Below are 19,568 nucleotides of genomic sequence, written 5' to 3'. Positions count from 1 at the left end.
GCCTGGCATAGTGTCATTTTCCTTGCTAGAAAGAAACACCTGCCCTGCACATTTTTATGATAAAAGAAAAGCGTGCTCCTCTATGCGCACTACACACCATGCCCAACTTAAATGTTAGTTTCTGTTTATCCTCGCCATCTACGCCTCTGATATATCCCCAAATCTTCATTTACTTCTCTTCCGGTAAGAGACCAAATCTCCGGTACTCTCGGTCGGACCTCCACCACTCCGCCGTCGTCCACCACCGCACAAGGCTCGCCGTCAAAATGTCAGAATCAGTCGAATCCAATTCCTTTTCCAGGTAACTACTTCATCTCCAAATTCAAAATTAGGGGGTTTTAATCTCTCATTTCCCCTTTTTTCAAAGCATTTAAAAAAAAATACCCTTTTTGATCGAATTATGTAATTTTCTCTATGATTTAGGAAGTGTTCTGGAAATGATGGACTTGATTCTGTTTCTTCTGATTGTACGGAGATAATCGTTGTGAGGCATGGTGAAACGGAGTGGAATTCTGATGGAAGACTTCAGGTTGGATCCCAATTTAACAATTTTCAAGTGTTTATTGAAATCATATGATCAATGTTTGCTTCATTGATTTGAACTTGTGAGTGTTCTTGATAATAGCTTCTCATTTGCCTTAAATTAACTGTTAATAGACTTGATCAAGTTGATCATGACTCAAGAATGTGTGCAAATGAATCAGCGATCGTTAGTCTAATCAGTATGAGAACAGTTCTAAAAGACTACGATGGATTAGTGGGTGTAAGTCTAGACATTGTGATGTATGTGAAACCATTGTCACAAGCAAGGAATGAAACTTCGCGAAATTTCGGAAACGTTTCCTAAAATGAGATTAGGTGCACGAAATAACACTTACAACTATTTCCTGCATAGTTTCCACCGACATGATCGAAATTTCCACCGAAGTTGTTGGAATATCGAAATTTCCACCGACATGATGGAAATTTCGACCGACATAGTAGAAATCTAGCAAAAAAAACGGGAGAAACTAATACTAGAAACATATCCATTTCTTCGTCTTTTTCATCTTCATTTCTCTTAGATCTCTCTTGATTTTTATGTTATGTTTTCCATGGTTTTTAAATCTATTTGAATGATTTACGCCTTGACTTAACTGCCTAAATTGATTTTTTTTTTTTTTGAAACTTAGAATGAATATATTAAAGGAGAAAAAGCTATATACAGAGAGTGGGGTGGCTTAAAGCGGATATCTCACGACATCCAAGCCTCCCAATGAACTACAACATCTAGATAGGATACATTCTTAAACTTATCAATTCTCCTAACCCATGAGAAAATAGTTCCCTTAACGTCTTCAATTCTGCCTAAATTGATTTTATCTTAGTAACACCTCTAATATAACTGCGTAATTGACGATACCTTCTCAAACTAACATAGTTTGTTAATTATTATCAGTAAGAATGTTATCTTTTGGGTGTTATAGCCAAAAAATTATTCAATTTACCCCCGGAAGTAACTGTGTAATTGTTAATACTCCCTCCAACTTATAGATAATGTTAAACATCATTTTTATGCATCATTATGGTTTAATAATCTTGTTATACATAATTGCATCATATTTCTATCATTTCTGTAGATTTGTAAGATTTCCACACTGACCGAAACATTTCTACGAAACGTTTCCACTTTTGGACCGACCGAAATGTCCACCGAAACCGAAATTTCATTCCTTGGTCACAAGGTGATGAACTTGCCTCTATAGACAGATGCTAGAGTCTTCATGAAATCAAAGTTTTAATTCAAGGCGTAAACATCAAGGCGCGCTTCGAGGCGAGGCGGTCGCATGATGCCTCGAGGCATACATATTTGAACTTGAGATTAAAACATGTGTATCTGAAGTCACCTGTTATTTTTTAGTTGTTGGGCAACCCAAAAGTATTAGTATTTTGTTTATTTGACACTTACGACTTTACATCACGTGAATAAAGTATAAAAAACTCTCTTCACCCAAATCAAACTTGTAAGTCTTTAGAGTTGGCACTTTGTATGTAAATATAAGACAAGAAGATGCAAGGGAACTATATTATGTTCTCACATAATTGATATCATATTCATTCAAAAAAAAAGTTTATGCCTTTTACGCGTCGAGGCGTACACCTTGAGGTGCCACCTCGCTTTGTGAGAGAAAACCACATTGATGTGTAAAACTTATCTTAAAACATTGCATGAAATCACCTAATAAGTACATGTTCTAATGAGTACTAGATAAAAGACCTACATTTTGTTTGATAATGGTTTTTGGTGTGCTTGGTAAAGGATTCATAAGCATTTGGAGACAATGGGTTCTAATAGTCCTAAAAATCCCTTGCTTTTGGCAATCGGAGATTCGAAGAATCTAGAAAGGGATTTTGTTCCTAGCAAGAGCTGCATGAGGCCAAGGCCTTGGGGACTTACTAAGCTCGAGGTTCCACCTGTAGGCCAGGCTCCGGATGCTCCCCTAAGCAATGTGGGACTATCACAAATTTCGTAAATGAAGTAACGATATTCTGCCATGACTCATGACTAGTTATAGAACTCCACATTACATTCCAATATTCTTACTGATAGCGTGTCACTATGTATTTTTTTTTTAAAGTACAGCTAATATGTATTTCAAGTTACCTTCTTTTATCCCACATTTATATTCCTTAATGACATTGATTTCCAATAATATTTTTCATTCTTCAGGGGCACTTGGATGTTGAACTGAACGAAGTCGGAAAGCAGCAGGCAGCTGCAGTGAGTTTTAACTTCTTGTCCGTATCTCATGTACATATACTTTTGTTATTTATCCTTTGGATGAGGTTAACCAATACTGTGCTTTCCTTTAAGGTGGCAGATCGACTGTCTAAAGAACCTAAAGTTTCTGCTGTATATTCATCCGATTTGAAGAGAGCTTTTGAGACTGCCACGACAATTGCAAACAGCTGTGGCGTTCTTGAGGTTATATTCATCGATTTTTTTCTTGTACTACTATTCTCGTCTACTTCTGAGAAAGACGCAGTGATGTTTGTCAAGAGACTCAAAACATAGTAAAACAAAAGATAGATCAAGTTTAAAGAGAAATGTTTGTTTAGATAGCAGGAATTGAAATCCAGACCTATGTTTTAACTTTTTATAATTTATTTTTATTTGAAACTCAAAATTTACTCATTTTAGGTGGTACAAGATCCAGATCTGAGGGAAAGAAATCTTGGAGATCTTCAGGGTCTAGTACTTTCTGAGGCAGCTGACCTTAAGCCCGAGGCCTATCAAGCGTTTTTATCTGGCAAATCAGATCAAGACATCCCAGTAAGCTAGTTCACGACCCTTCTGTTCTACTTTTAAGTGTTTCCTTTTCTTTAAATAGTTAAGCTTACGTTCGGAGTATCAAACTCTGACGATTATATAAATGATACTTCCTATAAGAAAAAGGGGTTGCATAATGAACAAGCCAAACGACTAATATGAAGCTTATAGAGTTTCAAGAGACTGGGTACATACTTACGAACCAGTTATATTGATGTTTTGCTTTTTGACATTATTCAGGGTGGAGGTGAAAGTTTGGACAATCTTTATAAGCGATGCACATCTTCATTGCAAAGAATTGGCAGGAAACATAAAGGTGCACTATAAAATATGATCCTTTGATTTATGAACCCTACTTGTATCAGTATTCTAATCTGATTAACTAATTTGATTCTTTCACCGAAAAATAAAAGTCCTCATACTATGATGATAAGCGTGGTACTTCATGCACGATATATATTTTGTCACAAACATGCGTAAATTTTCCATTTACTGTGTGATTGTCATAAACACATGTTCGCTTCTTGTGCACATTTCCAATCGACCCACATGAGATGAACAAGAGCTGGTTGTCATGTGGGGTGAAGATCTTTGCCAAGGACCGCAATTACTAGAATTTAGCTAGCTACCCTGATTCACAAGATTAGCACAGAGTATAATGGGTAATATTCAACTTGTCATTCTTAACAAAACTACAATTTGTTTTACTCTTTTACAAATATAGATCAGCAATTTGACTCTGGTCTAAATTAAACACGAATGGATTTCAGAAATATTTGTTATTTTGTTTATCTAACTCGCGCATCTGACTCGTTTGGAAATTGACTCCACCTGATTTTCTGTCTAGTTGAGCCAGTCTTCAAACATATATGAAAGAAGAACATATTGTTTGAAATAACATGAAATGACTATTGTGCCCCTAACTAAAACAAGTCAGCTTCAGGCTACTTAGGTTCAGACAAGTCTAACCCAATCGAGTCAGAATCTCAGATTCAAACAAATCAGTAAAAAAATACCACCTTAGTTGGTTATTTGTTTTCGTTGCAGGAGAACGTGTGGTTGTGGTTACACATGGGGGCGTAGTGAGAGCACTCCACAGACGAGCTGCCCCAAACGAAAAACTACGGGGAAAGGTACTGAATACATCTGTGAACATATTCGAATTATCAAACGAAGGGACGCGCTGGTCCATAAAAGTATGGGGTGATGTAAGTCATCTTGGTGAGACCGGATTCATGAAGACGGGCTTCGGAGGTGATAGTACTTCGGGTTAGTTCATTTTTATTTTCTGCTAAGTTCTATCAGATTATTTGTATTCGATTCTATTTCGATAAATGTAACTTCAAGTCCAATTCATTCTTGAAGAACAGTCTTTGATAGTCTTTTTGTGATGTAATTTTCTCTTTTAATGCTTCGAGAAAAAGGGAATATCTAACAAAAATTGACTATTTATTAATAATTGGATTGGGGAGAATATCATGGCGTAATGCATTCTGGCTGAAATAAGATGTTATTCGATCGGCTGGTTTTCTATTTGGTTTGGTCCAAAAAATGACAAATTTTTGTAGCTTAAACCTACATGGTTACAACAAAGCAATCATATTGGTCGCTCAATCTATATATAATGAGAACAACAAAATTGTAAGGTGTTATGTTAAGCAACCAACACCATAGTGCAAGCTGCCCGACGGTCACGAAGTTGTTATATTAGGGGATACCGCCCCAAGTCCACTCGGCCAACCGAGTGGGCTATCTTGTGTACATAATGGAAACTTCCATAATATATATTCCTAGTATCTTTAGTCATAGAAACAATATATTTAGAATAGGAAACCCTATATTCATTGTAACCCTATATATACTACTTGTGTAAACTTCATTATTCATCAATACAAAGAGAATACAATTGTTAACTGTAACTAACCAACTCTTTGTACTTGATCTCTTCCATCTCTATCTCTCCTCCACGATTTCTCTATCTCTCTCACTCTCGGCTTCCAACCGAGTCAAGCTCTCTCCCTCAATCGATCTCTCTATCTCTCGGCCTCAACCGAGTCGAGCTCTCTCTCTCACTCGATCTCTCTATCTCTCGGCCTCAACCGAGATCATCATTGTCAGAGGTTGATACCTCTTCACATGGTATAAGAGCTAGTTATTTTTTTTAATCATGTCTACCAACGATTCTGAAACCGTTGTTAATTCTCAACCAACTCCTGGTGGTCCATTCGATGTTCACCATTCGGATTCTCCTACTACTGTCCTTATCACACCACTTCTTACGGGTGATAACTATTCTTCATGGTCTCGAGGAATGATCAAGGCTCTTCGGGCAAAGGACAAGTTAGGTTTTGTTGATGGAACTATCCCCAAACCTACCGATCCTATTGAATTACATGTTTGGAGTCGTTGCAACGACTTAGTTTCAAGTTGGCTCGTCAACTCCGTTGACCCTTCTCTTCGTTCATCAATTCTTTATGATGACAATGCTTATGATGTTTGGAAAGATCTCCATGACCGGTTTTATCAAACCAATGCTCCGAAGGTTTTTCAACTCAAACGGGCTATTTCCTCACTCAAGCAAAGTGGTTCCGATGTCTCCACTTATTTCACTAATCTAAAATCTCTCCAAGATGAATTGAATTCTCTCATGACTACTGAAACATGTATTTGCGGACATGCAAGATCTCTTCTTGATCGTACTAATCAAGATAGAGCTATGGAATTCCTTCAAGGTCTTGACGACCGGTTTTCGGCTATTCGAAGCCAAATCTTATTAATGGACCCTTTTCCATCCATCCTTCGTATTCATTCCCTTGTTAAGCAAGAAGAAATTCAGCAAAGTTTATTGAACACCATTAACAACAATGAAGCTGCTACTCTTGCCGTCGGCTCCCATGACAATGGACGTTCCTCTTTTGATCGATCGGATAAACAACGCCCAAAACGTCCTCGCCCGTTTTGTGATCATTGCAAAATCCATGGACATACTATATCAACATGTTATCAACTCCATGGTTATCCACCTCAATCCGGTGATCGTCCTCGTACCCGAAACCGAACGGGTCCTCTAGCCGCCGCCGTTCAAGACCAATCCGGCAACTCGACTCCAAACGTCTCCTCTCTCACCGCCGATCAATTCAAATCGCTCATTGCTCTCTTGGATCAACAAAAGCAATCGGCTAATCCGTTCGACTCTCCTCGAATTAATCTCACGGGTACGTTTTCTTCCTCTTTTTCTCCTCCTTGGGTTATAGACTCCGGTGCCGCGAAACACATATGTTCGACACTTACTCGTTTTTCTACGTATTCAAGCGCTCCTCCTAACCTTTTTGTTAGATTACCGGATGGTTCTCGAGTCCGTGTTCTCCATATAGGATCAATTTTTTTCTCTAATGATTTATTTTTACAAGATGTGTTACATATCCCATCTTTTCAAGTCAATCTTATCTCAATTTCTCAACTATCTAAATCTCTACAATGCACCATCTTATTTGACTCTGACTTATGTATCTTTCAGGACAAAAGGACGAGGAAAACGATTGGGCATGGTAGTCTTCACGACGATCTCTATTTTCTTCGCACGGAGCGTCCAGTTTTTTCAATTACTAGTTTGGATAATAGTCCTAGTAGTATTTCATCTAATTTATGGCATTGGCGTCTTGGCCACCCATCTATGTCTCGTCTTCAATATTTTATTTCTCGCATTCCATGTATGAATTCTATTAATATTAATAATAAAGTGCCGTGCGATGTTTGTCCCCGTTCTAAACAAACCCGTTTACCGTTTCCATCTCATAATTCAACTTCCGCTAATTCTTTTGATTTAATTCATGCCGATGTTTGGGGACCTTTTCCGGTTCCCTCAACTACCGGCTGTCGATATTTTCTTACCCTCGTAGACGATTTCTCTCGTTGTACGTGGATTTTCCTCATGTGTTCAAAATCCGACACATTCAAAATAATAACAAATTTTTTCAATTACGTCTCCACCCAATTTAATACTAAAATCAAAGTATTTCGTTCAGACAACGGTACTGAATTCATGAATAATCACTTACAATCTTGGTTCCTTTCCAAAGGAGTTATTCACCAAAGAAGTTGTACCCATACACCTCAACAAAATGGGGTGGTGGAAAGAAAACATCGCCACATTCTTGAAGTGGCTCGTTCGATCCGTTTACAGGCTCATCTTCCTCTCTCTTTTTGGGGAGAGTGTGTCTTAACTGCAGTCTATTTAATCAATAAACTGCCTACTCCAATCCTTCGTGGTCTTTCCCCACATGAAGTCTTAATGGGTTCTCCACCCGATCTTTCACACTTACGTGTGTTTGGGTGTCTCTGTTATGCCCGTATCCCGTTAGTCAAAACAAAAATGGATCCCCGTGCTTCCGCCGGTATATTTCTTGGTTACCCTAATGGTCAAAAGGGATACCGTATATATGACCTTCATTCTCGTCGAATTTATACATCTCGGGATGTCATATTTCATGAAACAAGATTTCCGATGTCTCGGCCATTAACCTCCCTCTCACCGTCAACCGATTCACTTCGTCACTTCATCTCCATTCCGGACGATGGTTCGTTCACATTTCCGGCTATCCCGCCTTCGGTCCCATCGGTGATTACCGATTCCAATTCCCCGATCGGCCAACCGACAGAGGTGACTCCATCACCTCCTTTGTCAAATCCTACGGTGGTGCCTATAGCACCACCCGTTTCACCTCCCTCGGCTCAAACCGAGACTTCATCGGCTACACCGGAAGCACATCTGGAGGTCGCCGAACCATCTCCCATCATCGTGGAACGACCTACCCGTCAACATCGTCCGCCAAGACATTTAAAGGACTATGTTTGTTCCGCTCCATCCGTCAACATCAAGTATCCAATCGAGAACTATTTTTCTATCAATTCTTTCTCAACGTCTCATCAAATTTTTCTCTCTTCCGTCTTATCCACGGTTGAACCTACTTCTTTCACTCAAGCCATGAAATCTCCTCATTGGCGAGAAGCTATGTCCAAAGAAATCTCCGCTTTGGAAGCTAACAATACATGGTCCATCGTTCCCCTACCCCCAGGAAAACGCCCAATTGGTTGCAAATGGGTATATAAAGTAAAATTCAAGTATGATGGCTCTATCGAGCGCTTTAAAGCTCGCCTTGTCGCCAAAGGCTACACTCAAGTTGAAGGCTTAGACTATACCGATACATTTGCCCCGGTAGCTAAGCTAGCAACTGTTCGGGTCTTTCTTTCCATTGCAGCCATCAAAGGGTGGTCACTCCACCAACTTGATGTCAATAATGCCTTCCTTCAGGGTGACTTGAATGAAGAGGTCTATACGAAACTTCCTCCCGGATTCTCCACTCAGGGGGAGTCCAAAGTCTGTCGTCTACAAAAATCACTCTATGGCCTTAAACAGGCATCTAGACAATGGTTTTCCAAATTTTCCTCAGTCCTCTTAGATAAAGGCTTTTCTCAATCCAAAAGTGATTACTCCCTATTCACATATTCTTCGAAATCCACGCAAATATTCGTTCTCGTCTACGTCGACGACATCATCATTACAGGAAATAACGAAGTTGCCATTTCCAAACTCAAGTCCTTCCTTGACCATACATTCTCCCTCAAAGATTTGGGACGATTACAATGCTTCCTCGGTATCGAAGTTTCCCGTTCTTCCAAAGGCATATTTCTTGGTCAACGCAAATATGCCCTTGACATTATCAAAGATTCCGGACTCACCGCTTCTCGTCCCTCGGACTTTCCTATGGAACAAAAATTGCGTCTAAGTCCCACTGATGGAGTTCCTTTAAAGGATCCTTCAGTCTACCGTCGACTAATCGGTCGACTCATCTATCTCACCGTTACACGGCCCGATATCTCCTATGCGGTAAATAATTTGAGTCAATTTATGCAGACTCCAAGTCAAGTCCACTTAGATGCTGCTCATCGTGTGGTCCGTTATCTCAAAGGTTCTCTTAATAATGGAATTTTTTTATCCGCTGACAGCTCTCTTCACATCACAGGCTACTGTGATTCTGATTGGGCTGGTTGCCCAACTACTCGCCGCTCTACCACCGGCTACTTTACCATGCTTGGTTCAAGTCCATTATCATGGAAATCCAAGAAGCAACATACGGTTGCTAAATCTTCTGCTGAAGCAGAATATCGCGCTCTCGCCTTTCTCACTTGTGAGCTCCAATGGCTCAAATATCTCTTACTCGATTTTGGCATCGACCATTCTAGCCCGATGACAGTTTACTGTGACAATCGGGCGGCCCTCCACATTGCAGACAATCCGGTCTTCCATGAACGCACCAAGCACATCGAAATCGACTGCCACATTGTTCGCGAGAAGATCAAAGATAATATAATTGCCACACGCTTCACATCTTCAGACAATCAGCTTGCCGACATATTCACAAAACCTTTAGGAGCTGACTCATTCAAGACTATTATTGGCAAGTTGGGCATTACTTCGATTACTGCTCCAACTTGAGGGGGAGTATTAGGGGATACCGCCCCAAGTCCACTCGGCCAACCGAGTGGGCTATCTTGTGTACATAATGGAAACTTCCATAATATATATTCCTAGTATCTTTAGTCATAGAAACAATATATTTAGAATAGGAAACCCTATATTCATTGTAACCCTATATATACTACTTGTGTAAACTTCATTATTCATCAATACAAAGAGAATACAATTGTTAACTGTAACTAACCAACTCTTTGTACTTGATCTCTTCCATCTCTATCTCTCCTCCACGATTTCTCTATCTCTCTCACTCTCGGCTTCCAACCGAGTCAAGCTCTCTCCCTCAATCGATCTCTCTATCTCTCGGCCTCAACCGAGTCGAGCTCTCTCTCTCACTCGATCTCTCTATCTCTCGGCCTCAACCGAGATCATCATTGTCAGAGGTTGATACCTCTTCACATGTTAGATGGGTACCAATGGGTACCAACAACTTAAGCATCAGTCCTTTGTAGCATACCTTGCAGCTTGCACTATGATACTTAAAGGAAACATCATGTGATTGTACCCGCTAAGTTCACTAAACTTAAGACATATGATACTCAAAACGTCCGAGCCAGATTAAAGGTACCCATGAGTGCCTAATCCCGGCCTGATTCTCACGCCTAGTGATACGCGTGCCAATGGCACATGGGACACTTGAGAAACTCACTTCTCTTGATGTCAAGTTGAAGGGTGGTGGTGGGTCAAGTTGAGAGGTGGAGGTGGTGAAGAAGAAGATAAGTTTGACATGGAGCCAAGTGGAACTATAAAATGACAAAGAATCCAAAAGAAGCAAAAGTTTACTGGGGATTAGTTCTTGCTGAAGTTGACTTCAAAGAAAGAAATGTCTCTCTCAATTTCCTCCCAAATTGAATTAAGTCTAGAGTTAGTGTCCTCGTTAAGGAGAGAGAGAGAGATCAATAAGAGAAGTAAATTAATCATAATAGTCAAAGGATCAATTAACGAAGATTATTAACTCAGTTATTTTAGGTGGTCCTAGTGTGTAGCTTTTTTTTTATGGGTTATTTCCCAAATGATCCCCAACTTTGTGACCAGCTTCCTGTCTGGCCCCCTACTTTAGCAAATATTTTCATATGACCCCCTTTTGCCGTTATCTTTAACTGTCCGTTACTCTCACTCATCCACCTCATTTCCTCTCTCTGCCAAGTCACCTACAAAGCCACATCATCATCTTCTCCGGCAAGGGTCGCCGGCCGGCCAAATTTCCGGTCGACGACCTTCAAACCTAAATTATTTTTTTTTCACTTCTTTTTCCTCACTCTCTCTCTCTCTAAAATGGCCGGCGAAGGGGGGAATCCTTCGCCGGCCCCAGATCTGAAGGTCTGGGGAAACCAGACCTTCGAAGGTCTGGGGAAACCAGACCTTCGAAGGTCTGGGATAACCAGACCGACGGCCGGCGAAGGGTTCCCCCTTCGCCGGCCATTTTAGAGAGAGTGAGAAGAAAGGGGAAGAGAGAGAGAGAGGAAGAAGAAGAAGAAGAAGATAGAGAAAACAGGAGAGAGGGAGGAAGAAGAAGTGAAAAAGAAAAATAGGTTTGAAGGTCGCCAGCCGGAAATTTGGCCGGCCGACGACCCCTGCCGGAGAAGATGATGATGTGGCTTTTTAGGTGACTTGGCAGAGAGAGGAAATGAGGTGGAGGAGTGAGAGTAACAGACAGTTAAAGATAACGACAAAAGGGGGCCATATGGAAATATTTGCTAAAGTAGGGGGCAGGCAGGAAGCTGGTCACAAAGTTGGGGGCCATTTGAGAAATAACCCTTTTTTTATTTATTTTTTTGCTTTTGTTAAAAGTCCCGATCCTTAGTTCGAAATCAACTATGGTATATAATTCGATGGTTGAATTTGGTGCTAACTGTTTTCGATCATCTAGATTTTGCAAGGATTACACACGAAGCATTGGATTAAATCAATAGACAGGCTACATAAGGGAGACATAGTGCACTCTCGGCCATAGTGGTCGAGTGCACATTCGATTAATCTCTACCTCGACTTCTCTTATAATCTTTTGACCCACTAATGAAGGGTTTCACTTAGACCCACCATGCCTCGCGTTCACCCCCATTTTCAAAATGTGACAGTATAGCCTCAAGATTTTCTCATTCCCTGAGATCCTAATTGGTGGTGAATAAGGGTGGGAAATTAGTCCCAGAGCTCATCACCTTGGAATGCCCAAATCTGATCGGAAAGTTGCCCGGGGCAGAGCCTGAAGTGTTGACGGGCCCACCCAACCCGTCAATTTATATCGGGCGGGTTTGGACACTCTTTAAAATTCTCTTATTCGAGTGGAGAACCTGAGCGTTAAACCCGACCCATGGAACCAAGTTAAGAATATGATTTTCTAACTTTGGTATCTAGCATTTGAGAGAGAGAGATGGTCCCTTTGTTACGAAATCGAAGAATATTTTCAAAAACATCAACAAGAAGAACAAAAACACAGAGACTGAGATGTTCATGTTCTTAGAACCTATGAAGGTATTTTGATTTCTTTTTTTTTTACGTTCTTTATTTCTTTTGTTTTATTCGAAGTTTTTGATCATTTTCATGGTATCTCATATTTCTTAAAAGATGTTACCGTCTGTTATGTTTTTGAGATGTAATTTTGTGTGTTATTGGAAAAAAACTGATTTACAATACATTTGTATAACATATGATGAAGAATGTTTATATTCTGAAATCAGAGAGATTTTGTTATCTATTGATTTACTTATATTCTTTTTTTCTCATTTTAAGATGACTATACCTGAAAGCCCACCCAGATGAAACCAGTTTAGTATACATAACGGACTTTATGCACCACTTATTTTATCTGTCTCAACCTACCGGTTGAGTTCAAACTACCAACTTTGACATATGGTACTCAAAACACTCGAACCCAGACCAAAGGTACCTACGGTTATGGTTGCCTGAGTTGACGCGACTGCCACGACAAGGGGGGTATGTGTGCCAGTGGCACATGTCACATATGACAAAATTTCTCCTCCTTATGTCTAAGAAGAAGATAAGTTTGAGATGGAGCCAGTGGAACTATAAAATGCCAAAGAATTCAAAAGAAACAATTTTACTGGGTTTTCGTTCTTCTTACTCATCAAGTTTTTTTTTTTTTGTTGAACTTCTTACTCATCAAGTTGACTTCATAACAAGAAAAATCTCTCTCCGTCTTTCTCTATTCCTTTAAAAATTGAGTTCAGTTTAGAGTCAGTGTTCAGCTAAGTGAGAGAGAGAGAGAAAATCAAAGGGGAAGTAAGTTTGAAAGAGAATGGATTCATCATCATCACCACCTTCAAATGCTCCTTATGGGTCTTGGAAATCACCCATTACTGCTGATATTGTCTCAGGCGCTGGGAAACGCTTGTCTGGTATAGCAGTCGACTCTCATGGTCACCTCCTCTGGGTTGAATCTCGCCCTAATGATTCTGGGTATATCTCTCTTTTCTTCTTCTTCTTCTTCCCAATTTGTTTCTAATACCCTAAAAACAAAAGAAGAAAAAAGAACAGTTCATTTACTTAATTAGTTTTGTTTTTCATTTCCCATTTCTAAACTTTCTATAGTTCTTCATGATGTTCACTTTTTGTATTGGGAAGTGAGATTTTTGGGTGTTTTCCATGATATCCATTTTTACAGTCTTTTACTTGTTTTAGAGAGAAATGAGAGAAAAATAGTGAGATGGTTATCATGTTTTGATTGAGGACATCAAATTTCAGACAATACATTGCCTGTGCAATTGTGTGTACTTTGCTTATAGTGGCATATGGATTGATATATTGATATTTCTTCCTTGTTGTTCTAAACAAAATTGAACGACGATCTTTTCCCAGACGAGAGGTTCTTGTTAAGGAAGCAGAGAAACTTGGAGATGAACCTATAGATATCACTCCACAAGAATTTGCAGTGACAACACTAGCTCAGGAGTATGGAGGTCGGGCTTTTGCAGTATCTGGGGATACTATTATTTTCTCAAATTACAAGGATCAAAGACTTTACAAGCAGTTAATTGGAGGTTGCTTTTTAATTCCATTATTTTTGGTTGATTTGAATCCGTATATTTCGACTTATTTGCTCCATATTGGTGATTGGTTTGTACATGTCAGAATCACGTTAGAGAGCTTCTCTGTGTATTTGATTTAGTCTAATAATGGGCTAGCATTTTTTGGTGGTTAGCAGATTTAGTTCCTGTCCCAATTACTCGAGATTACGGTGGATCTGTAATTCGCTATGCAGATGGAGTGTTTAATTCACGCTTTAATTCTTATGTAACAGTAAGAGAAGGTAAGTTATAACTTATAAGAAGCTTATGAAATATAATTTTCAAGTTTGTCTTAGTTGTTCGCGCCATTTTTAGCTCATTATGTAGCATCTTTTACCTTATATGATAGACCATCGTGAAAGTAGCTCAAATCCGTCTGCGACAATTGTAGCTGTCGATCTTAATGGTGAACTTACCAATGGTAATGTTGCTAAAAAACCAATTTAGTTACTCATATTATTGTGCTGCAGTAGTAATTTATTTGTGTTATTTTATTTCTTTTGATTCTAAAGCCTTTTTTTGGATATTGTGACACTAGAACCAAAAATATTAGTTGGTGGAAATGATTTTTACGCCTTTCCACGTGTGGATCCGAAAGGAGAGAAATTGGCATGGGTTGAGTGGAGTCACCCTAACATGCACTGGGATAAGGCAGAACTTTGGGTTGGCTATATATCTAAGGATGGGTGTGTTTCTCTCTCTCTCTTGTTCTTGTATTTGAGGCTCTTTACTACACTAGTAGACTTTTGTATCTATGTTATCTTTTGGGGGGATTTCCCTTATTCTGTTGAGAAGGCTATATTCTGCACTTGAGTTGGATAGACTTCTCAACTTTGAATATTTGTAGTTGATCACATATCTAGTTTACGTAATCAACTATCTTGTATTTTTCAACCTTCCTTCTCTTGCCTTTATGGTGCATGGTTTCTTGAAATGAAATTCGGTTTCTTGAGATGGTTCTTGCTTTGAATTAACTCAATGACGTATGCAGTCATTAACAAGTGAACTCTACGGGTTCTTCTCGTGTGCATACATTAACTTTCTAAGTTATATTTTTACTTCTCTAACTTGTAGATTCCCCCTAGATGCTTTTATTATTTGAATATCGATAAGTTATTTTACTTACAATTAATTCAAATTGTTAAAAAAATGTTTTTTACTTGAAATTCATCGTTACTTTGCTAACCTTTTTCCTTTCCTGTGTGCTCTGTGCAGAGATGTATACAATCGCATCTGCATTGCTGGTGGTGATCATAAACTGATCGAATCTCCATCCGAGCCTAAGTGGTCCCCTAGTGGTACTTATATTTTCCCTTCTGATACTTGAGGAATATGAACCAGAATACACATGGATTCTACTATTATATTCTTGTTTCCAATTCCAATATAAAAAGTCCACAAAACTGTTCATTACTTGCCTTTCATCAATTCTAAGTGTCAACAAAAGTACTAAATTTCGAAGGATTTCCTAACGTGATATACCTTTTCACTCCTTTCGTGTTTTCTTGAAAAACCCAACATGATTGACCTCGCAAAATCTTACATATCTCCAGACAAACAAGTAAAAACCAATATAATTGCTTCACATAACAAATTGTATTTTGTTTTATGCAGGGGAGCTATTTTTTGTCACAGATAGGGAAAATGGTTTCTGGAACCTCTATAAATGGGTAACTCGCACCATTGGAGAGTTTTAAGTACTTCTTAAGTATGCACTCATAGATTGACTTTTATTTATCTTGTACTTATATTTTCCTTGTTCAGGTTGAGAACAAAAATGAGGTGGTACCAGTTTATACCATAGATGCTGAGTTTTCAAGACCATTTTGGGTTTTTGGTTTTTCTTCATACGATTTTATTAACGGCAATGGGGAAAGCACCAAAATTGCCTGCACCTACAGGTCTAAAATTTATCTTGAATACATCCTGTTTTTGGTCAATAACAACAAGGTAACTAAGTTTATGGGTTATGAATTGCAGGGAAAAAGGTACTTCCTATCTTGGAATCCTTGATGATACCCAGAACTCTTTAATCCGGCTTGATGTTCCTTTCACAAATATAGATACTATAGTAAGTGGATCGTATATTTATTAGTTCCTTGCAATTAAAAATCTTCGAAGTAGTAATGAGTTGAAGAAAACATTACCTTTTATCCGAAATTGGTCCAAAGACCTAATTACGTGACGGTCTTGATTAAAAAGATGTCAGTATTTTTTATGTCTTGGCCTCCCTAATCAAACCTACACAAACTAAACATGTGCAGACTTTAGATAGGAATTGAATTGTAAAAAAAGTTGATGGGTCCGTTTTGACAAAAGAAAATTTGACCTAAGGAATTTTCGCCCATTTGCCTCGAACTTTTAATTCACGAAGAGATGAAGATTTACTTATATTTTTTTTTTCTTGCACAGGTTTCGGGATCTGGTTGCATATACATTGAAGGAGCATCCCCAACCCATCCTCTATCAATAGCTAAGGTGTGTGCTTGACCATCTCACTATAGGCGATCTTCGAGAAATTTTATGTACTTTATGTCAGACACTTAGGTAGTGTTGGTTTTATAAGTTAAACATGAGTTTTATATTCTTTTATCTATCTAATTGAGTTAGATCTTAAAACAAGTCTCCATCTCAAAGCACGAGGTTTCAGCTAGGGGTGTACACGAACCGAGCTCTTAACGAGCTGCTCGAGCTCGGCTCGACTATTGCTCGTGCTCGACTCGAATATTAACGAGCCCGAGCTTAACACGAGCTCAAAATCAAGCTCGTTTACATAAACGAGCCGAGCTTGAACATTCTTTAGTGTATCACGAGCTACTCGTGAACAGCTCGTTTAACATACTCTTATAATAATTTAGTACATAATTACGTATTAGGATTGAAACTTGTACATGAAATATCAACCATTAAAGAATTATCGGAATATGAATCATTAATCATTATTATTGTATGTGACAAATGATCATTGAAGTATTTTGATGATTTAGAAAGTTTTAATTTGAAGTATTTTGATAAACGAGCTTAAAACAATGCGAGCTCGAGCTTTTTCAAACTTATACGAACCGAGCTTGAAAAAGTGGACAATTACTCGAACGAGCTCGAGCTCGAGCTCGAGCTCGACAGTCAAATACACGAACCGAGCTTGAACATCTTACTACTCGGCTCGGCTCGACTCGAGTACACCCCTAGTTTCAGCTATATAATGTGTTTGAATTTGAGAGAGGGACTTGTTTGGAATCTGATAGCATTATATTCCGATTCAGATCTTAAAAAGCAAAGAGACAACTACCTTAATTAGGTATGGTCTAAATGCTTCACAATGTTCATTTTTTTCTACATAAGCAGGTCACATTGGATGATAGAAAATCACAAGTAAGCGAGTTCAAGATTATCTGGTCTTCGTCACCAGAAAGTACAAACTTCAGCTCATATTTCAGCATACCTGAGACGATTGAATTTTCAACGGAGGTTGCTGGTCAGAAAGCCTATGCATATTTCTATCCACCATCTAACCCGGGTTATCAAGCTAGTGAGGAAGAAAAGCCTCCACTATTATTGGAAAGCCATGGTACATACTGATCAGTGATTACTCATTCACAATGGTCTACGCCGTGTCGGCACGGCCCGTTTAAATCTTGTGGCTTTCCAAGCAGGCTACCAGGACGTCTTGCATGACCCAAAAATGGGGCGTGCCTTGGTGGTCAGACACAAAAAGAATGTCTATCCAAGGCCTGGCACAAATAATAGATGAAACAAGAGCTAAGTCTACATCAGACAACCTGGACCTTAGTATGATATAGTTTTTGTAAAATTTACAGGAGGGCCTACAGATAAAGCTCGTGGTATCTTAGATCTCAATATCCAGTATTGGACTAGCCGAGGTTGGGCATTCGTGGATGTTAACTATGGAGGAAGTAGTGGTATGTTCTCAAACGTATTCCATTTCCCAGCTCCATCTTTGGTTAACACAGTATTTAGATTGTTAATGCCTTTCTGATGGATTCGTTCAACTCTTCCTTATTTGTCTTAAATAATATTGCTTTCCTCTATTGTCCACTAATCTTCAATCCCATCAATATTTTTTGCATTATAATGATGTCTTGAATTTGGAAGGTTATGGAAGAGAATATCGAGAGCGACTCTTGGGAAATTGGGGTGTTGTTGATGTTAATGACTGTTGCAGTTGTGCTAGATTTCTGGTACAATTCTTACCTAGAATTTTCTTCACTTCCAAAAAATTTTCTTCAGGACGTTTGCTTACGAAAATCTTTTTAAAACAAAGAATAATAAAGTAGTTTCAATTATTAAGGTCGCAAGCGGAAAAGTAGATGGAGAACGACTTTGCATTACCGGAGAATCTGCAGGTGGTTATACAACATTGGCTTCTCTTGCTTTCAGAGACACGTTTAAGGCCGGTGCTTCCTTGTATGGTGTGAGTGATTCATCCTACCTGTCTTTTGTACTTGCTTTTAGCATATAACTTGATATTTATGTCATAGTGATGCCAAATCATTTGCTTGATTAACAGATAGCAGACTTGAAATCTTTGGTGGAAGAGATGCCCAAATTCGAATCTCATTATATCAACAATCTTGTCGGTATGTATTTTCATACATATATGTACACACTTGTATAAGACACCTACATCAAATCTATGTGATAGTGCTGTAACTTCCGCTGTTTCCTTTGGCTGTAGGAAGCCAAGAAGCTATATTTGAGAGGTCGCCTATCAACTTCGTCGATAAATTTAACTGTCCCGTAATTCTATTTCAAGGATTAGATGATAAGGTAAGCAGTTCTAATCGAGTTCTTCATAAACCACTTTGACGATTTCATCTATATATCTTTCTCCTCTCTACATGAAAAAAGGATTTCTCGATCACCATCCGGTATATAGATATCTGATGAGTACTCCAGCACGTACAAAACTCCATTCTCTGGTAAAAAAAAAAATGTACTTGTTTTGTTATGATTTTTAGGAGTTTTGTTCATCTACTGCAGATTGTGACTCCGAGTCAAGCTCGTAAAATACACAAGGCTTTGAAACAAAAAGGACTACCTGTAGCCCTTGTGGAATATGAAGGAGAGCCACATGGTTTCCGTAAGGTATGATCATTTCTTCAGCTTATTATTTTCGTTCAAATCCGCGAGGAAAACGAAGAACATCAGTGAACCAGTTTTTTTTTTTTTACGACCACAGGCCGAGAACATAAAGTTCACATTGGAGCAACAGATGGTATTTTTTGCTCGTTTGGTCGGTAACTTCAAGGTGGCTGATGACATTGTTCCGATTCAAATCGATAATGTGGTCTGAGGATGTTGTAGCTAAAAGATCAGCTAGTGCTTAACTTGAAAAATGAGTATGTAGGTTAAGCCTCCTGTCAGAGTTCTTGAAGTGGTGAAAAAGAAAAATAAACTTGAGAAACAAAAAACAACTTTAATTTTATGTAGAATTGACATAATGGTGATTTGGTTTTGTTTTATAATAAGGGGACTTACTTACCTTTGATGTGACACTACTCTTAATATCAATCATATTGTCCTTGATTTAGACACTATCCAAGTCCGCTGGTTCTAGCAGGTATTCCCTTGGCACGAGCCTGCCCTAGACGGCTAGACCACCATAAGTTTCTTGCTCTCATCAATAATTTGGGCCCAAATCTACCTTTTCTTTTTTTGTTAAAGAGGCCCAAATCTA

The 19,568-nt window shown here is 38.8% G+C and overlaps 3 protein-coding genes across 5 annotated transcripts; all 3 read left to right on the top strand.

Annotated features, from left to right (window-relative positions):
- The first annotated feature begins 96 nt into the window (after positions 1-96).
- LOC147564922 (Phosphoglycerate mutase family protein) lies at positions 97-4,784 on the top strand. Its single transcript, XM_086651300.1, has 7 exons — positions 97-301; positions 424-529; positions 2,711-2,761; positions 2,855-2,965; positions 3,182-3,313; positions 3,551-3,626; positions 4,358-4,784. The coding sequence occupies exons 1-7, from the start codon at positions 99-101 to the stop codon at positions 4,582-4,584; spliced, it is 906 nt and encodes a 301-aa protein (XP_086507426.1). The 5' UTR covers positions 97-98; the 3' UTR covers positions 4,585-4,784.
- Positions 4,785-5,012: 228 nt separating this feature from the next.
- Positions 5,013-7,083, top strand: LOC147564921 (uncharacterized). Its single transcript, XM_086651299.1, has 2 exons — positions 5,013-6,525; positions 6,828-7,083. Exons 1-2 carry the CDS (start codon positions 5,478-5,480, stop codon positions 6,860-6,862), a joined length of 1,083 nt encoding a protein of 360 aa, XP_086507425.1. The 5' UTR covers positions 5,013-5,477; the 3' UTR covers positions 6,863-7,083.
- A 5,115-nt stretch (positions 7,084-12,198) lies between these two features.
- On the top strand, positions 12,199-19,421 carry LOC147564920 (peptidase uncH-like). Of its 3 annotated transcripts, XM_086651310.1 has the most exons (19): positions 12,199-12,317; positions 12,971-13,262; positions 13,662-13,843; positions 14,008-14,112; positions 14,220-14,291; positions 14,409-14,556; positions 15,086-15,168; positions 15,485-15,540; positions 15,635-15,771; positions 15,851-15,941; positions 16,283-16,348; positions 17,216-17,438; positions 17,689-17,790; positions 17,984-18,069; positions 18,180-18,302; positions 18,399-18,468; positions 18,567-18,658; positions 18,872-18,976; positions 19,071-19,421. In XM_086651310.1, exons 2-19 carry the CDS (start codon positions 13,102-13,104, stop codon positions 19,182-19,184), a joined length of 2,016 nt encoding a protein of 671 aa, XP_086507436.1. In that variant the 5' UTR covers positions 12,199-12,317; positions 12,971-13,101; the 3' UTR covers positions 19,185-19,421. The 3 variants fall into 3 exon arrangements, with proteins under 3 accessions (XP_086507436.1, XP_086507435.1, XP_086507434.1); XM_086651309.1 differs by lacking the exon at positions 12,199-12,317 and having other exon boundaries at positions 12,636-13,262; XM_086651308.1 differs by lacking the exon at positions 12,199-12,317 and having other exon boundaries at positions 12,830-13,262; positions 14,005-14,112.
- Positions 19,422-19,568: the final 147 nt, after the last annotated feature.

This window comes from Eschscholzia californica, unplaced genomic scaffold, assembly GCF_041429995.1.
Source record: "Eschscholzia californica isolate CP2 unplaced genomic scaffold, dmEscCali1.0.p SCAF_1, whole genome shotgun sequence".
Taxonomy (NCBI): Eukaryota; Viridiplantae; Streptophyta; class Magnoliopsida; order Ranunculales; family Papaveraceae; genus Eschscholzia; species Eschscholzia californica.
Note: the sequence above shows the minus strand (reverse complement) of the source record. Positions and strands in the feature narration are given on the sequence as shown.

Coding starts and splice junctions, on each gene's coding strand:
- LOC147564922 (XM_086651300.1), top strand. CDS start 99: ATGCCCAACTTAAATGTTAGTTTCTGTTTATCCTCGCCATCTACGCCT. Junction 530..2,710: donor ATTCTGATGGAAGACTTCAG/GTTGGATCCCAA, acceptor TTCATTCTTCAG/GGGCACTTGGATGTTGAACT. Junction 2,966..3,181: donor ACAGCTGTGGCGTTCTTGAG/GTTATATTCATC, acceptor TACTCATTTTAG/GTGGTACAAGATCCAGATCT.
- LOC147564921 (XM_086651299.1), top strand. CDS start 5,478: ATGTCTACCAACGATTCTGAAACCGTTGTTAATTCTCAACCAACTCCT. Junction 6,526..6,827: donor TCCTCGAATTAATCTCACGG/GTACGTTTTCTT, acceptor TGTATCTTTCAG/GACAAAAGGACGAGGAAAAC.
- LOC147564920 (XM_086651308.1), top strand. CDS start 13,102: ATGGATTCATCATCATCACCACCTTCAAATGCTCCTTATGGGTCTTGG. Junction 14,557..15,085: donor GGCTATATATCTAAGGATGG/GTGTGTTTCTCT, acceptor TGCTCTGTGCAG/AGATGTATACAATCGCATCT. Junction 15,942..16,282: donor TCACAAATATAGATACTATA/GTAAGTGGATCG, acceptor TTTCTTGCACAG/GTTTCGGGATCTGGTTGCAT.